Source organism: Balaenoptera borealis (genome assembly GCF_965194805.1).
Source record: "Balaenoptera borealis genome assembly, chromosome: 17".
Taxonomy (NCBI): domain Eukaryota; kingdom Metazoa; phylum Chordata; class Mammalia; order Artiodactyla; family Balaenopteridae; genus Balaenoptera; species Balaenoptera borealis.
Window position 1 is genome coordinate 29873649 of NC_138876.1, and position 22369 is coordinate 29896017.

The window sequence follows — 22369 nt, forward strand, 5'->3', positions numbered from 1 at the left end:
CAACTAAACACCTGGATAAAGAATAATTTTCTTTTCCCTCACATGTGCTTATGATCAATTCTAGAGAGAATTTTCCTGATCTGAAGATCAGAAGTCATTATATAAACAACTGGAGGTCACAACATTGTTATAAAATAATTATTTTAATGAACTATGCTTTAAAAATAGCAGATGTGTTAAAGATCAAATGAATAGTTTGTACCTATTTATAATCTGATTTTTAAAGTACACCTAGTATTCTTTCTTAGCAGAATAATTACATCTGAATATTGTATGCTTCTTTAACATCACCTAACCTAGAACATATGCTGATAATTAAAGACATTAAGTCAGTATTTCCTTGGCTTGTTAATAAATAATAATTATTAAATATGTAGTTGTCCAATATTCATAATTATTTTCTCTCTTAACTGGATATGGTTTTGCTTTAATTTACATAACTTCACTAAAATTACTCTCTTAAAAGTTGCTACAATTCTTTTGAAATCAGAGTCTGCATTCACTCATTTATCCAGCCAGCCAGCCACCAAATATTTATCATGTTGCTATTATTTGCCTGGTACTACTCAATTATTTCCAAACTTGAGTGTGCATAAAGTCAACTAAGATCTTTGTCTAAAGTGTAGATTTTTGAATCTCACATCCAGAGATTCTGATCCTGGGATAGAACCTAGGTATCTCAAGCCTACCAGGTACACCCAGGTGATGCTGATGCAGAAATAACACTTTAATGACACTAAAAGGACACATCATCCTTGCTGGTCTTGTGGAGCTAATAGTTGAAGAGAAGGAAGAAAACATGGGAGGGATAGATGGCTTAAAATAAAAGTTTCAGCTGCAGTATGTTTTAACATGCCTGTTTGGTTTTTTGTTTTGTACTGTTTTGGTTTTTGATCAAGGAATCATAGACCTTTTCAAAAATTTGCTGGAGCTACGCATCTTCTCCCCAGAATAAATGAACAAGCACAAAATTTTGCTCACATTTATGTATGATTCAGCTCCACAATAAGAACTCTTGGAATTAGGCTATAGTTGGGCACTAAAGAAAGCGGTGAATTTGGCTGGGGTTGAGGATGGATTGGCGTACATTGGAGGAGACTGAAGGGGACCAGGGAAGCCTTCGTGGAGGAAATTCTTGGTTATTTGTGAAGTATGAGTAAGTTCTCTTGAGGCATATATGGAGGATGGTGGTAGGAGGGAAGTCTTGAGATTCCAGCCAGAAGGAGCAATGTGGACAAAGACCCAGAAGTGGGAGAGAGCCTGCCTTAGTTAGACAAAAGCAAGTATCTTGTATGTAGAGGTTCGCTGTGCTACAGAAAACAAAGGCCATATTACATGATAAGGAGTTTGGACTGTATCTTACATTAATTGTGGAGAGAAATAAGTACACTGACGATTTTGGTCAACAGAAGAATCTGTTTATACATGCTGGAGCCTTATTTGCAGAACTTATAGCAACACATTGTCCAAGTGCACCAAGAGAAAGTATTTCCTCTTTGCAAAAAACCTCAGACAGTGTCTCTCAATGGTTTTCAGCATTCTACCCACCCTTTCCTCTTCCTCTATCTTCCCCTAGGGGATACTGGAAAGAAAGTTTCTTGCTGCTTTTTAAACAGAAATAAAAATGAGAACAAATCTACCTCCCTTGAACTTGTTTACGTTAAAAAAAAAAAAAAATTACCAGTTTCAATCATAAGTTTTACAAGGTCCTGACTTAATTTTTAGTAAAAAAGCAGACCCATAAACTCTCTGAGATGGCTGTCAGCCTGGTCCTTTAGGCACCAAAAGCGGTCTGGTCAGTGAGCCACTCACTCGGAACTGATGCTATCAGCCACACATGACGCCAAGGGAATTGAAATAAGTTTAAGGGACTGTGTGTTCTTTACAGGGGTCTTAGTGCCATGTAATTCATTTGGCACTCATTTTTTTAACGTATCCTTAGAAAAGGGAGGAATACTAGAAGAACGTTATTTTTATTTAGAACTGAAAACAGAGAATCACTACGGTGTATATTTCTGAACTTTGAGAAGTATGGTTTCATTGTGACAGCTTTCATGAAAATCGTTTTGTTTTTTTTTTTAACGTACAGAGTAGAGTGTACTCTTTCAGCACTGTGCAAAAGCACTCATAGACAACAGAGTGTGAGTTTACTATTTTGTTTTTATGGAGGAAGAATTTATCATGAATTTTGAACAAATGCAATCATCATGTCACTGAGAAAAACTGAGAACTGTATTTTACTGGGGTTTTGAAACGAGTCGCTGTTAACAATGTATTGTGTGTCAAGAGTTTGAGAATACCTGGGTGGTTGATAAACTCATTTTCATCAAAGTTCTACATTATATTAATATTTGTAAGTCAAGGAAGGGACATTAAAATATATGCTGTCAAAACTTAGATGAAAAATTTGTGTAAAATTTAAACATGTATAATGAAAGCTAATACTATATAAAACAATCATAATAGAATCAGGGAATAAGTGAAACTGGATTCTCTGAAGTTTCTTATTATTTGGGGCTGAGGTTTTCTATAACTCTGAAAATGTATCTTTCTTAATCACAACACAGATTCCCATGACCCTTGCTATCTCAGGCATTTTTCACACTTGCACATCTTCCACGAAACATGTTCAAAGATATCTATCAAATTACATATGTACATCAGGGCTTCCGAAGCTTAAGAAGCAAATAAGGTACTCCTTCTTAAATAATGGTTAGATTAATACACTACACAAATTCTGGTGATTCCCCAATGATTCAATTCCATTTGAGAACAAATGATGCCAATTAAGGAAGACAGCGTCATAAAGGAAGCTTTCAGGAAGTAAAGATGCGAATTAAAGGATAGGTTGGAATGGGTGATCTTTTAAGGGATTTTTCCAAGTACCAATTATGAGTAAAGAAAGGGAAAAAAAAATACACGTACTGCATATATGGAATCTTAAAAAAAACAGTACTGATGAACCTAGTGGCAGGGCAAGAATAAAGATGCAGACGTAGAGAACAGACTTGAGGACACAGTGGGGGAAGGGGAAGCTGGGATGAAGTGAGAGAGTAACATTGACATATATACCAAATGTAAAATGGGTGGCTAGTGGGAAGCTGCTGCATAGCACAGGGAGATCAGCTCGATGCTTTGTGACCACCTAGAGGGGTGGGATAGGGAAGGTGGGAGGGAGGCTCAAGAGGGAGGGGATATGGGGACGTATGTATCCTTATAGCTGATTCACTTTGTTGTACAACAGAAACTAACACAACATTGTAAAGCAATTATACTCCAATAAAGATATTAAAAAAAAATACATGTGCTAGATTCAGCCAATAAAGCACCCTATTATATGGCAAGAAAAACTTAGGATGCTCAAAAGATTGGAATTTTACTTTATTAAAGAATAAACATTTGAATTAAAGGATTGTTATTTAGGCATCTGGGTTCAAAATAATGTAGACCTTAAATTAGGTAGTCAGTCAGCAAAGGGACTCTGGTTTCTTGTTCTTTGTGCATAGTATTCTGCTTGCTCCATATAAAAATGAGGAAAACTTTCAAAGGAAACGGGGCCTATGGATTTGAGAAAATTGGTCTTTTTCATCTTGAATTTCTCCAGCTTATTGCCTACATACATGTCTTAATTAGCTCCATGTCTATCTCACTGTTTTCATCACTCTCAGTATGCTTATGTATGTCTATCAATGTCGTATACATTTTGCTTGTTTAATTTAGACTTATTCATATAGCTCATGTTTACCGTGCTTCTGTGTAGTTTATAGTTATTGGTTAGGGAAGTTTGGTTTCTTTGTTTAATTTTTTATTAATATTCATAAGTACTCTACATGTGACAGTCCTTTCAAGGCTTTTATATGTATTACTTCATTTAGTTATCACAACAATATTAGAAGGACGTTACTATTATTAGAGTCATTTTACAGATGAGGCAACTGAGGATCAGAAAGGATAAGAGCTACGCTCTAAACCCAGACAATTAAGCTCCAAACTCTGTTTTGTTGTACTATCTCTTGAGTTCTATAGACACACATATGCAAATACAATGACACAGTCCTACTGTTTAGAAGTTAATGTTTTATATATATATATATTTTTTTTTTTGTAGGGAGTGGGGAGATAAAAGAAGGAAAATTTTGGTTGATGACTTTATTGTCAGTTATTTTCTTCATTCATACTTACTTTGTACCAAACCACCTATATCTTCTTCTTTTTTTTTTTTTTAATTAATTAATTTATTTATTTATTTTTGGCTGTGTTGGGTCTTCGTTTCTGCGCAAGGGCTTCCTCTAGTTGCGGCAAGCGGGGGCCACTCTTCATCGCGGTGCGCGGGCCTCTCACTATCGCGGCCTCTCTTGTTGCGGAGCACAGGCTCCAGACGCGCAGGCTCAGTAGTTGTGGCTCACGGGCCTAGTTGCTCCGCGGCATGTGGGATCTTCCCAGACCAGGGCTCGAACCCATGTCCCCTGCATTAGCAGGCAGATTCTCAACCACTGCGCCACCAGGGAAGCCCCCCCTATATCTTCTTGATCTTTATGTCTCTTTAAGTATCTCTCAATCTCTATCACGTCCTTAATTCTTAATTAGTCAAACAGTATGTTATTATATCTTTTAATCTTCCTACTTACATCCTCTTTTCTTTTGAAACTTCTTTTGAACTTTTCCTTCTACTTATAGATTCATAACTATGAATGTAGATCATTGTCATACAACTCTCTTGTCGTTGGCATATGTTCACTCTTTTTTTATAGGTGCACCAACTTTGCTTCATATATTTTCCTATCATTTTCTTACATACTCATTGAAAGGCTATTGCAAATAAGTACGTAATCCGTTCACCTATGGACAATGGAGTAACAGAATATATCTCCAACATACAAAAAATAGTGTAGCACGTAATGACAGATTTAATACAGCCTCCTCCAACAGAGATCACAGTCCTAAGATTCAGCATTGGAAAACAAGCCCTCTATCCTCTAACAAAGAAGATGGAGGCTTTGAAACAGGTCTTTAAAATGAATGCCCTGTTTCTGGAGGGAATTATGCAATAGAATGGACTCATGTATTGATATATTGGGTTGGTCAAAAGGTTTGTTCGTTTTTTTCCGTAAGATGGCTCTAGTAGCACTTAGTTGTCTTTGACTTCATTTGAAACAATTTTGTTAGATTGTATGTGACAGCTGTCATATCAGCGTGCATTTTAAAAAAGGCTTATCAAAACTGAATTTTTGTGTAGCCATTTTAATATTGAAGATGAAAAAAAGCAACATTTTTGGCCTATTATGCTTTATTATTTCAAGAAAGGTAAAAATGAGACCGAAACGCAAAAATAGATTGTGCAATGTATGAAGAAGGTGCTATGACTGACTGAACATGTCAAAAGTGGTTTGCAAAGTTTTGTGGTGGAGATTTCTTGCCGGATGATGCTCCACAGTCGGGTAGACCAGTTGAAGTTGATAGCAATCAAATCGAGACATTAATTGAGAACAATCAATGTTATACCATGCGGGAGATAGCCGACATCCTCAAAATATCCAAATCAAGTGTTGAAAATCATTTGCACCAGCTTGGTTATGTTAATCACTTTGCTGTTTGTGTTCCAAATAAGTTAAGCGAAAAAAACCTTCTTGACCATATCTCTGCGTGCGATTCTCTACTTAAACATAACAAAAACACTCCGTTTTTAAAACAAATTGTGATGGGCGATGAAAAGTGGATACTGTACAATAATGTGGAATGGAAGAGATCGTGGGGCAAGCGAAATGAACCAACACCAACCACACCAAAGGCCGGTTTTCATCCAAACAAGGTGATATTGTGTATATGGTGGGATTGGAAGGGAGTCCTCTATTATGAACTCCTTCCAGAAAACCAAACAATTAATTCCAACAAGTACTGCTCCCAGTTAGACCAACTGAAAGCAGCACTCAACGAAAAGCATCAGGAATTAGTCAACAGAAAACGCATAATCTTCCATCAGGATAACACAAGACCGCGTATTTCTTTGATGACCAGGCAAAAACTGTTACAACTTGGCTGGGAAGTTCTGAATCCTCCGTCATATTCACCAGACATTGCACCTTCGGATTTCCATTTATTTCGGTCTTTAAAAAATTCTCTTAAGGGAAAAAATTTCAATTCCCTGGAAGACTGTAAAAGGCACCTGGAACAGTTCTTTGCTCAAAAAGATAAAAAGTTTTGGGAAGATGGAATTATGAAGTTGCCTGAAAACTGGCAGAAGGTAGTGGAACAAAAGGGTGAATACGTTGTTCAATAAAGTTCTTGGTGAAAATGAAAAATGTGTCTTTTATTTTTACTTAAAAACTGAAGTCACTTTTTGGCCAATGCAATAGATCCCTTTGTCAAACTTGATGGTTTCATTTCTCATATTTGCTTTAATAGATTACTCCATGAGCTATTTCTTCAAATGTCTGGTGGCAACCACAAACTCATTCCATCCTTATTAAAAGTGTCCCACTGTATGATTTGAGCAGACCATTAGGTCATTAACACTGGACAAATTTCAAATCAGGAAAAAAATGCCCATGGGACTTGAATTGTAAAACATAATTGTATTATTGGAGTTAAAATGTTACTACATATAAAGAATCTCTTGAGAAGAGTAAAACTTAAATTCTAAACACTTTGAACTCTTAGTTCATAACTGACTCAATAAATATTTGTTTAATGCCTGTCATGTATATTATATATGGAGTTTACAAAGATGGCTAAGAGATGAAGACTTCTCATCAAACGCTTATAGTCTGATGAGGAAGAAAAGGCACATTTATAAAGAGAAATACTACGATAGGCAAAATGAGGTATGCCACAAGAGAAGCAATTTATCTGTGCAATAAAAATTTATAGAAGAAAGAAGAGAAAAGGCTTCCCACATAATATTTTGTCTTGAAAGATCGTTGATTTTGGACTTGGGAGAAAGGGATCAGTTCAGTAAAGTTCTGGTCATTTATAAGCCCAGGATACACTTGCACAGTCCTGAATTAAAGAGAATAAAATGTTTATCTTGAAGATGTTATTTTGAAAACAATTAGAAAACATTATTTAACTAGAGATAATTTTACTATATTAGGAAAGGCTAATATAGAGTTTGTCTTCCCTTGTGCTAAGATAAAATTTATATTCTTGCCTTTATCTCAAGGCTTCCAGCCTTAGTAATTCCCACTGTAGAACTCTATACTTAACAAAAAGGACATTTTATGAAAACAAATAATTTCCAGCTTCAAATACTAATAGAAAAAAAAGGAATAAAAATCTACCTTAAATGCTTAGTATCTAAATAAGTCCATTGTCTGCCTTTTCACTTGACGTTCCCAACACATTCAAATGACTCATGAATCTCCTTTATTTCTTATCTTTTTTGATCTTAGATAACCTCAATTTAATTGTGCTGTGAATTTCACAGCCCTTTTATTGGAAATATCCTCCTCATCCCTCTCCTAAAGTCCATGTCTTCCACAGCCTCCCAAACTAATCTTTTCCACTAAACGTTCTGAGCAGTTTAGCATCTCCTGAATTTTTCCCTTGCCCTTTTTCCTACAATACTAATTATTTGTATACCTCCCTATGACCTCTTCATAACAGCAAAACAAATGCCTAATCTTGCTAGAAGTCTACAATAAGGCAAACACTGTTTTCTCTATATATAGATTGACAAGAGAAATATTGTCTTTACGTTCAGCAAAAGATGTCACCTATATCATTTAAACTCAGTGCTAAAAGACATGCTGTGATATCACTCTTTGCTGGTGCCCAGCCCTTTTAGTAGGGTGGGGGCAGGGCAGGGAGGGTGGTTACAGCAGAGACAGCCCTGTAGCAGCAACCAGAAGACATAACAGTGTTGGGAAACTCCGTCAGATTGAGTCATTGCTACCAGGCTCTGAAAGAGAATCATGGGGGTTATTTTGCATTTTCTTCAAGTGATTGTGAAAAAGACAAACTATTTCCATATGGTGGCAGGGAGAGAGCTCAGAGCCAAAATAAAAATCTGCTCAGCTTGTCAGTATGTGAGACCTTAAAGTTCAGATATCTAAGAGTCTGTCTACTGTTTAAAAGAGCTGAGGCCAAACTTCAATTTGTCATACATACAACTCCCACTGCCTTGGATAATGAAAGAGACTCCCCCCGCCCCCACCCCGAACACAGTGAAGATGTAAAAATGTGAGAAGTATAGCAATCTCTTAAGTAGATAAAATTAGTGAGAAACTAGATGCGTGGGATTGGGCTGCCTATTTTTTTTTTTTGCAACAATTTCCCTGGTATATTTATTTATTTATTTATGGCTGTGTTGGGTCTTCGTTTCTGTGTGAGGGCTTTCTCTAGTTGCGGCAAGTGGGGGCCACACTTCATCGCAGTGCGCGGGCCTCTCACTATCGCGGCCTCTCTTGTTGCGGAGCACAGGCTCCAGACACGCAGGCTCAGCAATTGTGGCTCACGGGCCTAGTTGCTCCGCGGCATGCGGGATCTTCCCGGACCAGGGATCGAACCCATGTCCCCTGCATTGGCAGGCAGATTCTCAACCACTGCGCCACCAGGGAAGCCCTGGGCTGCCTATTTTAAAGAAAATAAAGTTATAGAATCACTTGTATGATACAGAGGTATATTTTGAAACCTACTCTTCCATAATAGAATGAACTATTGTCCTACATTCATTAAGAAATATGATTTAGTCTTTCTAGTTACTGAAATTTCTGTAAGTGAAAGAAAAGGAGTAACTATATTTTCATCAAGAATGACTAGAAAATCATGACCAATTTCATTATGCATGTGTTTCATTGTCCTTTCAGATGCTAATTGAAAAAATAAAAATGCTGACATTCTTTACAGTCACTGACCAATTGGTACTCATAATTTTTTTTTCCCCCTTGATTAGGAAAAATGGGTTGAAAAGGATAAATGCCATGATTCTATTTTGTGGCTGCCTTTTTGGTCACAGTTAATGGTATTTTTTGGAGTTTCTGTGCTGTTGTTATTTTGGGGTTGGTTGTTGTTGTTGTTTTGGCATCCTTCATATTTTTGTTCCTAAGCCAGATACTTTGCTCTGGAATAACATTTGGTTTTTATCTCCCAACACATCATCCTTCATGTAAGCCACATCTACACTGGCTGAACATAAGAAATAAATGTCCAAGATTCTCATGGTGTTATTTTGGGGGAAGCGTTCTCTCCAGTGACCCACACTTTAAGTCGTTTTCACCATAGTCATATGCAAAGCTGACTTTGCCCCTTCTGTGTATTGACTTTTCTTTTGTAAAGTGATGTTCCATTATCAGAATAGAGAAAGTCATGGATAGTTAATGATACATATTTTAGAAATTAATCAGAACCATTAATAAAAAGAACCACATAAATATTCTGTTTGAGCCTCCATTCAAATAAGTTTTCTTATCTAATTAGAAAAAATACTTGGCATTAGTGAACGGCCAGCTCTTAGTCTGTCCCTATCAGATAACCAGCTACAGTTGTTGGCTTTGGGTCAATAATTGCTATTCTGTGCTAGGTCAGAAAGAATGAGCCCCTTAACTGTGCAGAGGACCTATCCTTGACTACACTGTTACTCCCAGAATCCTTGTGGGATTCCACAGAAGCATAGTTGGGCTCATTTGTAAATTTCTTAGACTAGTGTTGAGAAAAATTATTTTTAAGAAATGCCATCTCTGTTTCCCAGTGGAAGAGAACAACTCTGCCTTAGAAGAGCATAAGCAGCTCCCTGCAACATGTTAAGGATATAAACATAGAAGGGATGAATACTACTGTATGTAAATTACACATTCTACTCAGTCTTGTATGGTGAAAAAATCCACTGTTCCTCAAAATACTGGTCAGTCTTGTATGGTGAAAAAATCCACTGTTCCTCAAAATACTGGTCTCTTCTACTTTTTTTTTTACTGAGATATAATTGACAGATAACGTTATATTAGTTTCAGGTGTACAGCATAATGATTTAATATATGTGCATATGTATATGCAAAATAATCACCACAATAAGTCTAGTTAGCATCCATCACCACACGTAGTTAAATTTTTCTTCTTGAGATGAAACTTTTCAGATCTATTCTCCTAGCAACTTACCAATATACAATACAGTATTATTAACTATAATCACCCTGTTGTACATTGCATTCCCAGGATTTATTTATTTTGTAACTGGAAGTTTGTACCTTTTGACCACCTACACCCATTTTGCCCACCCTTCACTTCTACTTTTATATCATTGCAACCAATATGTTCTAGTATTTACATTGCACTATCTTGGGACTCTTCTATGCTTCTGCTTCTTGTTTTCAAGATCCCTAATCTGGGCAGGCCCTTAAGGAAATATTTTACACATTATTTGACTTTTTTTTTTTCCAAAATAATTTTAGCTGAAGAATTTACCATAAGCATGTTTTCATTTTGAATTTGTTCTGTGATATCAGTTGGGTATGCACACAATACAAATAAGTCATTCAATAAAATATAAGAACTAATAAAGAATTAAGACATAAGTTTTCTTCATTTATTCTACCTGCGTAATATATCAGACATGTTTTCATATCCTGGAGTCTCTGAGAAAATGAGAACAAAAACAGAACTGGAAAGATCAAGAAGGGTGTATGTGTCTGTGTATTTTTTAATTATTTCAGTTGGTTGACAAGGAAATGGGATGTTGAGTACCAGCTAAATGAGATGCAAAAGCTATCCTTCTGAAAATATGGCCCAGGTATATTTTGGTTATTAGGGTTATTGATATTTGGGTCTGATTTTACTTGCTACCTTCAGGCTACTGAAAATTGATTATACCCGTCAATAGTTCACATCCATAATTTCTTTATTCAGTGAATGTTGAGCCTTTCCTCAGTATCAGACGCTGTTTGTTCTAGATTCCGGTGATTCAGAGTTGAGTAAGACACAGCTCATGCCTCAAGGATCTCACAGTTTATTATGAGAGAAGACAATAAAAAGACAACTAAAATAAAGCACAATAAGTTTCATCATAAAGGTATCCATCTGATGTTCTTTGAGATCATACTTGAAATGAATCTTAAAGGATGAGTAGGAATTCAGCAGTTAGAAAGGCCTTCCAGGGAAGGGCTTTCCAGGGAAAGAGGACAGAGAAATGAGAATGTGATGCTTTGAGGGAACAAGTGTTTGGTAAGCCTGGATCATTATGTATGTGTGCAGGAAGTAAGAGATGGGAGGTGTGGGGTTGGTGTGGGAGGAAGTAGACAAGGGCTAGATCTTCCGAGTCCTCATAAACCACAATAAGGAACTTGGACTGTATCTTTCATGTGCTGGGAGAAGAACTGCGGGCTTTTAACCAGAGCAGAGTAATGACGATGAGAGGCATGTTTTGAATGAGCCACATGGAGAATGGATTTTAGGGGGAAGTGGAAGGAGCTAGGCTCAAGACATTGAGACCAGTTGTAAGACTTTTTTAATAATACAGAGAAGAGCTGCCAGGACTAGACGACTGACCTTCAAGTCTTGATTAAGTGGATCTGGAAAAATGTCTCCTTTTACTCACAGATCCTAACATATATCATTGATGAGTTCTGTACTGGTGAAGGTCAGGACAAAACATTGTAGATGTTTATTCCACAATTTATTCTAATCCTAACGTACATACTTGCATACATATTTAGAGATATGTAAAGGCACCCTTAAACTTGTGGCAGTTGATGGTATAGTCATACAATAGCTGCCAAATTATGTTGGAGAAGAATATGTAATGACATGGAAACATAGTCATAAAATCATATATGAAAAACTTATTATTAAAAAGCATGTGAAGTATGATTCCATTTTCATTTGTGTTTATACATGAGAAGAAACTGTTTTAAAGGTTACAAAATTGACATAAGTGATTACTTCTAGAGTGGTAAATGAGATGGGCCTTTGGGCAGAAACTTTACTGGGACTGTTCAAAATGTTTATAGAATATGATCAGGTATTACATGTATACTTAAATATAAATAATATTTTCTATTTGAAGAGGAAAAAAAACAAGGAAAAGACTAAGTGTATATAAACCATAATGTTAAGAGTAGTTATATTTGGAGATGAGATTTGGGTTACTTTTTATTTTCTTTTTCCTTTTCTCTACTTCCTAAATTTATAATTGTGCATTCCTGTTGCCTTGGTAACACAAAGAAACCATTGTAAATTATGAAGCTTGAATTATAACCCTCATATAAAAGTATACACTATATTCAGCACATAGCAGTCACTCAGTTAATATCAACTCAACATTTGTGCTAAATTACCTGCAAAAGACAGTGTAGAAAATCACTGTGTCCTGGAAAGTCTGTCCCCATTAGTGAGCTTAAAGCTACTGCAGGGAAAATGGTATTGACTTTCCTTAAGTCAATAAGAAGGAAAGTCATCACAATTTATAGAGAATCCAAGAATCAGAGTTGGAATTAGCATCCCTCATGCACAAGTGCCTGTGGGCTAAACTTACCCACTCCCAGTGGAGAGGGAGATTTCAGGCCAGCAGAGTCATAGGTACTTAATTTTGAAATCATTCATCTTCCCCCAGACTCTGATTCCGTGTTCACCAAACAAGCAACTTTCTGATTATAATTTGGCTTTCTATGTGAAACTCCCTCTAAGGAGACCATGAGACTGGGCCCTTTATTTTGACTGTAACTGGAGACCTGACATAAGTCCCCCTTAGTTTTGCAAGTGTATGTCTGTCTCTGAGAGGCTGAGAAAGTTATCAAATTAAAACTGCAGACCAGATCTAGAAGGTGGTGAATTCACCCAGGTAACATGTCCTAGGGCTCCCTTTGGTAACCTCTCACCTTACTTTGCCCTGGTGAAACCCACCTCCACATGGGCTGCCTACAATGTAAAATGTGAATTCCCAGTTCGAAATTCTACAGTTTTGCATCACCAGTGACTTTTAGCCTGACTCTCAGAGTTTTAAAATATAAGCTTGTATTTGATAATTCGTTAGAAGCTTCCTTCAGCCTTCTGTTAACTACAAATTCTATTAATTATTGAAACCAATAAAACTTGAGTAGGGTTTAATTGTATATTTTGCTCTGGCTAAAAAAATCTCTGCAGAATATGTGTAAAATATTTTGGCACAATTATACAACAGTACTGTTATTTGCTAAAAACATTATCAACCTCACAAAATAATAATGGGACATATACATATACTTAGGTGCAAACACAAATCAAATATATACATATGGAAAATATGTATATATATATCTTAAAATATTAATTGATCTTTATTATTTCTGTTTAATAGTAATGTAGAATTTTGTTCAGAGCTGGCCTAGGTCCTAGTAGTGTCTCAGTCATACAGAGATTTAATCACCCATTGTCTATATGGTGGATAGGATTCATAAATGAGACTCAGGCACAGAAGTGGTAACACACATGGATTTGAAGGGAATATTGCTAGATAATTTTGATGAAGGAGAACCGAGGAGTTTTAGGTGGAGTTAGAGAGAGGGGTAGGTCTCAGTTAGAGAAGACTTTGAATATCAAACTGAGGCTACTGACAATCTTAGTTTACCTATTCTGAGCCCTGACAAGCCAGTGAAGGACCTGAGCAAGTTTGCATTTGTTCAAAGTGCCCAGATGGATATGAAAGCAGCATATGGGATCCATAGGGAATGAGCAGACGTTAGGGAACTACATTAGGCAACTATTGTGATTTGTTCACCAGTTTTTGAATTCTGGACCAATATTCTTCAAAATGTTCTCCTTGGATAGTCTGCAAGGAGTAATCTGAGGTGCTAGTTGAAAATACAAATTCGTCAGCCTAGTGAACAGGTCTTTTTCACAAATGACCAGATGATTTGATATATGGGCAACTGTTGGAGAGTCCCTGATCTAGGTTAATGTAAATTTTAAATAAGAAATGTTTCTAGAGAGTAAAGCAGGGTCTTTGAAGAATGCCATATTTGAGGTTAAACAGTTGGGGTTTTGAACTTAGTTTTAGGAATACCACCAGAATGTAGGTCCCTCGAGGGCATGGCTTTCTGTCTGTTTTCTTTGCTGATATATCTTAAGTGCTTAGAACAATTTCTGGTATATAGTATGTGCTCAAGAAATATTTGTTCAGTGAATACATAATGATTAATAAGAGCTTGGATTTTAAAGTCAACCGTAGTGAAATTCCAGCTTATTTAGCCTCTCTGAGCCTTGGTATGCAAAATTTTGATATTGATACCTGAATCACAGATTTAATATAAAAATTAAATTAAATAACAGCCAGAAAGCATTTAGCAGAATGCTTGGCACAGAGTAAGTCCTCCTTTAGCACATCATCAATATTCAGTATTAACACAGTGACATATGCTCTAGTGACACTCTACAGGGCATTTTTTGTTTAGAGATCAATACTTGTAGTAATAAAATAAACCCATTTTCCCTTTGTGGATCCTACATTATCAGAAAACCATATGAGTTTAAGTATGCATAGTAAAATAAACATCAAGCACACAAGCCACAGAGAATTTTACCTATCTGTAATTTGGAGTCCTTCATTCCTTCTTTCCTTCCTTCTCTTCTACCCCCAACCCCTTCTCTCTCTTTCTTTCTGTTCAGGGAGCTTTCTTTGGTCTTATAGCAGTTTGTTGGAAGGGCTGAATTCAGAGAAGGGAGAAAATGGTGAACAAGGCAAACATTCAGCAAACCAGTCTTCTGGGTTCTGTTACTCTGTTGAATGGCTTATCTTTTTTTTTTTTTTAACTTCAGGTTGTATTTAAAGGGTCACACTGGGACAGCAGGAAAACAGAGCAGCCTCATCTTACACGGTGCTGATTTCAGCACTAAAGATGCTGATAATGACAACTGCATGTGCAAATGTGCCCTCATGCTAACAGGAGGTAAGTCCTACGGGGCCTTTCTCTGAGTTATGTCTCATTGGTTTGAGGCTTGAGGTTTCTTATCTATGAGAAAAGACTATGATCTTCTGGTCAGGAAACTAAAGAGCAAGTCCCTAGAGATCATTTTGTTCTGCCCACTAATTTACCATATGTTCTTGTGCAAGACATTGCTAGCGTATTTAGAAGTTTGCCTCCTCCCCCAGCATTTATGGTGGGGGTGTGCTAAGCTTGGTTCTGAGTAAATTCTTGAACCTCTTAAAGTCCCAGTTGTTCTACCTTCTAAATACTCATAATGATACCCATAGTGGAACGAACAACAATTTGAGGATTCAGCATACAGAAAAAACAAAAAGCCAAAATTTCTTACAAAATGCTTTACAAGTGTGTAATAGAGTTCATTGACCATTCTATTGAAACGGAGTAAGAAGAATAAAGAGGTGTAGCTAGATATAAAGTTATACAATTCAGAGTAGCTATACCAGGGCTTTACATTATAAGGTATTGACCTCTGCAAGACGTTCGAGCTGGTATAGGAGATACCAGATACCATTAAATAATATTGTATCACTGAGTAAGAAAGTTAATCCTTTTGCACTTTTTAAATACTTTTCTAGGCTTCTGATTGTGTCAAAGAGGAATTCTCAATTTAGTACTAGCTTATCTATAATACTTCTTTATCACTTACTCAATAATTACCTTTCTTAGCAAAGAAAGAACAAACTCTTCAGCCTCAGCTGAAGGGCCTTGGTTAGGCAATGGCACCTACCTAGAATTAAATAAAATGATTTTGTTTTAATTTTATTGAGTGTTATGTCTACTTTTATTATAGTAAGTGGTACTGATTTCCTCTTTAAAGGAATGATATAAACTGCATTTTAAAAAGGATTCACAAATATTTGATATTTAACAAATCATTGATTTAAAGAAAAATATTTATTAAAAATAAAAGTTGTAAATGGGCATGGCAAAAACTGTGAATAAGTTGATAAATGACTGATTGAAGTCTGAGAAACACTGAACTAAAACCTGATGGCAAATGATGTAGCTCAAAAATGTTACAGGCAAAAAAGGAGTTGGCACCAAATAAAATTGTAAAGGAAACTTTTTTTCCAGTGTTTGTCTTCTTACAGTTTTAGTGTTGTTTCCCTCTCTTAATGGAATAGTAATCATTCCCACCTTCAACTGTTCTAATTCTCTCTCTGTGTTACCCTACAACAGAACATGTTTTCATGCTAATAAGGAAAAAACTCTTTAAATCTAAAATTTTACTTCTCCAAATATGATAGTACTATCATTATTATTACATATTATTACCTGTTACTGAATATGTTATACTATCTTCCTTGAATTCCAAACCAACTCTGTGAGATAAGAAGGGAGAAAAACTCAAATCTCCATTTTGTACACAAGGAAAACAAAATTAAGTAGATGTTCACCCTTTTATCCTTAACATCTAGCTCAGTAGATTGTGGCACATAGGAACTCAATAAAATATGTGGTGCATGAGTGAATGAATAACCATCTTGGAACCCTTGAAGTCACTTTCAAATTTTGAAACCAATGAAATGAATCATAAGGTTGACATTTTTCTTACCAATTAACAGAGCGTGGAAGAGTATAGAGGGAAAGTTTTGGAGAAATCTTTCCACCTTCATCCCCATTCCCAGCCCCTCCATTACTACCACTAGCAAATCACATTCCATATTGATTCCCATCCACTCCACTTATAGTAACATCTTTTCAGCGTGAAACCAGCCCTAGTATTACCAAAGCCAGCCTGTTATGATTGTGCCTCTCTCATATTCTTCTCCTTAAGCTTTAAACATGCCATTTTGGCATCACATTCAACTTCATCCCATAGTTAAAAAGCCTTCTATATGCAATTGTATGGCCCCCTCCCCCCAAACATTTGTTATAATTTAGCATATTTTTTTACATGGTACCCACAGGTTAGGTTTTGAACTTTTTTCCTGAAAGAAAATATTTCTTTTCATTACCTCCATGATCCCATAAATGAAACTGTCAGCAACTTTATATAAGGACAGAAGGACTTTGATTGTCCAGTTTTCTGCCTATTTTAATATAGAAGTACACTTCATTTTCTCCATGTGTGTTTTTACAGATAATTTTTCTTACCAAATAAATACAACACATGAAAGACCAACAGTAAAATCTTTCAAATGTTTACTTAGAATAGTGTTCCAATCTGCTCATATTCCTGTCATAATAATGAAAATATAGAGCAAAGCAAAGAGGAAACTGCATCTCTTGGTTGTTGGTGAGAAAACTTCATTGCTCAGGTTTGTGATTTTATTTCTGCTTCCAATGATTGAACTTTGTCATGTTCTTTCATCCATAATCATTCTTGGACCTGCTTCTTAGCCACCAATAAACACATATGTTGGGGAGAAAAAATTTCCACTTCTTGCTTGGGCTGGAATAGTCTAAATAAATGTGTTTTTGTAATAAACGCCATTACCCTATCAAATATCCTTTTGAAAGAATCCAGGTCTTGCAAATCTATTCACTCTGCAAAACTAATATGTGGAATTTAGATAGCTAAGAACTGGAGAACATAAGGATGAATGTCAATGACAGTCCAGGTAACTTGAGTATTATCTGGAATTTATGTCCTACTTAGCTACTCCCCCACCACCACTATTTATTCTCTGTCATAGTTCCCCTTAGAACCATTTTCTGTCTGATTATTTTTCCTCTCTTTTTTTAAAATAGTCTCTTTTAAGCAGAGAGATTTCATACTCCTTGAAACTAATAATTCTTAGTTCTCTGTCATCATCAATTAAAGCTTTGTTTTATCTTGTTTATTTATATATTTTCCATTGTTTCTTCTAAAAGGAATTAAGGATAAAGTAAGATTTATTGCCTGCTTAACTGTCCTAAATACTTTTCTTCAAGTACATGGAGGGATTTTTGTTGGAGAATGTGGTATCATTGTTACCCTTATCTGTCAAAGACTGAAAAACAGGAGATAGGCTTAATTGAAAGCAGAAGGTATTTCAGCTAGACATAAGGTAGAACATTTTGACCTTTCTTCCTTCTTTCCTAACATCCTAACTTCTTAACTTCCTTCTACCAACTTAACATATTTTTAATGAGTAACTGTTAAGAGTCAACAACTATGAGAAAAATGAGCAAGACAGAATAGAGCTTGCATCTATTGAGGAAGACCATCAGCAAAAAGTAAACAATAAATAACACAATTTCAAGTCATAACAAGTTCTAGGGACAAAATATAACAGGTGACAGAGTTATTGAAGGAAGGGGAAAGCGACTTTAGATGGAGTGTCCAGGGATCAAAGGCTGGAGTGAGTTTCCAGGAAGGATTGTGCATGTCTAGTTATGGACACCTTCAAGAAGAGAATAGAAAGGTATTTATCTGAAAGAGTTTACATATGCCCATCCCTGTAGTTGTGGGTCTAGATAAGATTGTCTCTCACATTTTCTTCTGGTTCTATGATTTTATTATTCCATGTACTCATTGTGGCTACAGTAGAGAAAAACAGGTAACATTATTTTTCAGTGCATGGGTTGTAGTTCATAGTAAATTGTTAGTGGAAAGGAGGTATATCAGACTTAAAAAGCATATTTGCATCAATAGAAATAGATACCACAATGTTTTATACCTCCTTCCCCAGAAGTGTATGTACTTATTTCTACCTTACCAGAAATTCTTCCATCCAATTTAAATATTGAATAATTTTTGTTTCATTACACATTTCTTATGGGACCAGACCATACATTTCAAGATCAAAATTGCCACACACATTTTCTATGGAACTGACCTCTTAATTAATCATTAGTGATGATTTGTCAGCGTACATTTATAAGCCAGAAATATCCATGTTCTGTGATTCATTGACCTCAAGAAAATTTGTAAGTTTTCTCCTTAGGTTTCCCCCTTTATATAGGATATTACAACAAATCTATATATTTCAGTAGTGGGAGGGATAAATTTAAGAGGTGATTATAGGAAATATTTTCTTAGTCCCACAGGAGAGCCCTTCTTGTGCCCTCTTGAGCCCAAAGAAAGGAATCAGTTTCATTATAAACCTAATGTTTTCTCTATTATTTAACATTTAGAAAATGAAAATGTAATATCATTCAATTCATGGATTTGTTGAATATAAACGTAAATATGCAGAAAAATCTATGACTCTAAAATTATGAAAATTAAAACCTTTTCTCATTAGATTGTCACAATCAAAGCAAACTTCACATTCAAAGAAAACATGGTCTTTCGTACCAATTCAAAATACATTTTTCTAAAAGTCTGTTAGAAACTACAATTACTAAAGGTTGCCAACCAAAAATTAAAAAAAAAAAAAAAAACCCTAACAAAACATGGTATTGTTTTACATTCTTTTCCTTACCTTTTCTTTCAACACAATTTTCTTATTTGGTATATAATATAAAAGCTATGTAAAAATGTGACCTAACCTTCTGCAGAAAGAATCTGTTGTGGTAAAAACTCCAGTCTCTTTTCCCACGCATAAACTATGTCAGCCAACAGACAAGACTTTGCTAAAGCTAACAAAGGATATTCTCAGTTCGATTCTAAAAGACGGGATAAAGCCATACACATAAATTCTTAGTACACCCTTAGAACTTACCAGATGCTAGCAGTAGAGAGTTGATAAATACTTGCCTTGCCTGCTATATAACCTTGAAGAAGACAAAGAAAATGAAAGAAATTAACAGCCTCTCTGACTGGTTGAAGTGACAAGATCTTTGGGAAAATACAATCATCTTAGAGTTTTTGATAACCCAGGAAGGATGTACTAACCATTGTCAGATAACTGGCATTCCCTGGGTTTTAAGGCAAAAATGTTGAGAGAAAAGATCCATATGGATAATTTAAGGTTGACCACAGAAATCTACATTGCATTACTTTATTTCAAAGCAATTTCTTATTTAGTACATAATCTCTAAGCCTATTCCACAAAAATGTACAGTTCTTGAAGATAGGGACATCATGCTCTGCACCACTGTATCCTCAGTGCCTAGCACAGTGGCTGGCACATAGGATGTGCTTGATAAATACTGATTAAATGAATGAATTTGCTATCAGAGACTCTGAAAGGACATTGTAAAATCACAAATGATCCTGGTGAGAAGACATAGAAATAAATCAATGTGAGTATAAATGTGACTTTTTTGTGAACTTAGATTTAAAATGCCTAAGTATGTATATATGAATTTGCATGCACAAACATGGAACAAAGGGATGAATATTGAAGACCGGGACTGAATTTTAAGAATAACCAAACCCCAGAAGACTAAACTCCAAATTGGAAAACTTTGAGTGTTAGGTTTGTAACTTTCAAATAAATTTGAACAGCCTAAGTGCAAAATTTAGGATTATACTCCTTTTTTGTGGGAGGCAGTTTTCACTTATTGGAATAAGAACAAATAATATCGGGAAATATCTTTTAAAAGATCAGTTTGGAAAAAGGTGAATCAGAACTGATAGGCCTATAGCGCCAGGCTGCCACCAAAGGTTAATAATTGACAGTGGATGAGAAATAACCAATTTTGTTTATACTTTACTCTAATAATAAATAATACAGTGAATATCTATTGCACTCTTAGTGTGTAACAGTCATTTCTTCATTACCATTAATGACTTATATTTAATAACTTATATGACACTTCCATAAATCCTTTGAAATAGAGATCTTTGGCAAGAATTGAGATACGGAAGAGTTAGATAAGTTGCCTAAGGTCACAGAATTAATGTCAGAAGTAGGATTTGAACTCGACCTCTAGATAAGCCATTACTTTATCCACTCCTTCTACTGCCACTCTTAAAAGGAATGGCATTCAAAGACAAGAATTTAGCTCTGTTTTACTGTTTGCAGCACATTTTCACAAGGATTTCCTCATTTAAACGTGGTTAAAAGTAAAATGAAGTTCAAGGGAGGAAAGAGGCAGTAAGAGAATACCTAAAGGATTTAAATGAATTCAAGATTATCAGCCAGGATAAACAACTTTTAATCTATGGAACAAAAAGAAGAGAAAGGAAAAAAAGCCAAGTGCTAGACTCGAAGGGGATGTAGAATGAAATGATAGAAGGAATGCAAACCTCTGGGAAGGTCCTTTGCCTCCGCACGCAAGAACATGCAGCTGCTGCTTGAGGCTAGTTATTGGTCGGGCCGAATTTGTACACGTGAACTCAGCCAGTGATTTTCATGATGATCCCATTTATAACTATGGCATCAATCAGTATTTTTCAGCCTCATCCTTAGTCACTAACTAGTCATCCTTTATCGCTATAACTTAGTCATCCTTTATCACTATCAAAGAGGAAAATTCTTATTCTCTGTGCAGGCTCTTTTGCTTATTGCTGATTAGAATGCATGCATTGAAAATGAGTGAAAGAAATCCATAACCACAGATATATCTTTTTATTTTGCTGTACTTTTTACCTTAGAAAAGAAGTGTTGAGAGACATTTTGTTTAGGATCAGAAGAATTTGAGTTAGGTTTCCTGACTTTCAAATAAATTTGAACTTCCTGAGTACAGAGTTTAGAATCAAGTTCCTGTTTTCTGGGCAAAGTTTCATTTATTGGTGATAAAATGTGAATCTTCTGCTTCAAAGATAAAAGACTCAAATGATTTTTAAAGGCCTGGGAAGCCCGAGATAGTTATTACAAAACTAAATTTTAATGAGTTAAGTGTAAATGGATTAGAAACATGCATCTCAGATTTCTTACTAAAATATACATGAGGTTACAGGTTATAAAGGAAAATGCTTGGCAAAGTGAATCTCAGCAATTGCCAATCTTAAAACATTTAAGCCATTTTATCAGTTGTCCCAACAGCAGATGGAAGCTGCTGCTTTCTTCCGTCTTTGCTTGCATCACTGAGTTCTTTTAAGCTTAAAGTGCCTCTTCTAGATTAACTTCTTTAACATATTGCTCATCTGTTATTCCCAGGCACTTATAGAACAAAGTACAAAGTTAATATTTCCCCAGGATTGTAGAAGATATATAATTCAGCTATTTGGTATCTTATCAGAGAGGAACTTCAACCCAGGCATACACTCCTCTATATGTTCACAAGGACACCTTCAATCTGTGCAAACTTTCATATGTTCTGAGTACCCATGAGTACATACGATCATTTATGAATGCCTAAGGGTACCTATGAGTAACCAGGAGTCTGCTGTACTTTTTGCCTGCTTTCTATAAATATGCTTTAAAACCACATCTTTTCAGGATTTATGTTTAAAAGACCTGGTCATGCTTAATTTTTTCAAAGAGAGGTAGAAAGTGGACAAACTGAAATATTTGATACAAAGATGTTCCTTGTTGTTCCTTGTCAGAGAAAACAGAGAATACTTACTTGCACAGAAATAACTATTTTTGCGACCTTGAAGTTCAGAGTATTTAATAAAGGACAGTACAACTGAAATTGTCATGAGAAATAATTGCCCTTTCATTTCATTTTCTGCCATCTTAATTCATCATTTTTATTATTGTCAATTGCTCTCTGATAAT

General features: G+C 35.6%; 1 protein-coding gene across 2 annotated transcripts in view; it reads left to right on the forward strand.

Annotated features, from left to right (window-relative positions):
* Window positions 1-22369, forward strand: part of ANGPT1 (angiopoietin 1) — a 268562-nt gene that overhangs the window by 239691 nt on the left and 6502 nt on the right. For both annotated transcript variants that reach the window (XM_082364362.1, XM_082364363.1), the window contains exon 8: window positions 14719-14849. In XM_082364362.1, the coding sequence (XP_082220488.1) occupies window positions 14719-14849 (131 nt within the window). The remainder of the gene's footprint in view (window positions 1-14718; window positions 14850-22369) is intronic.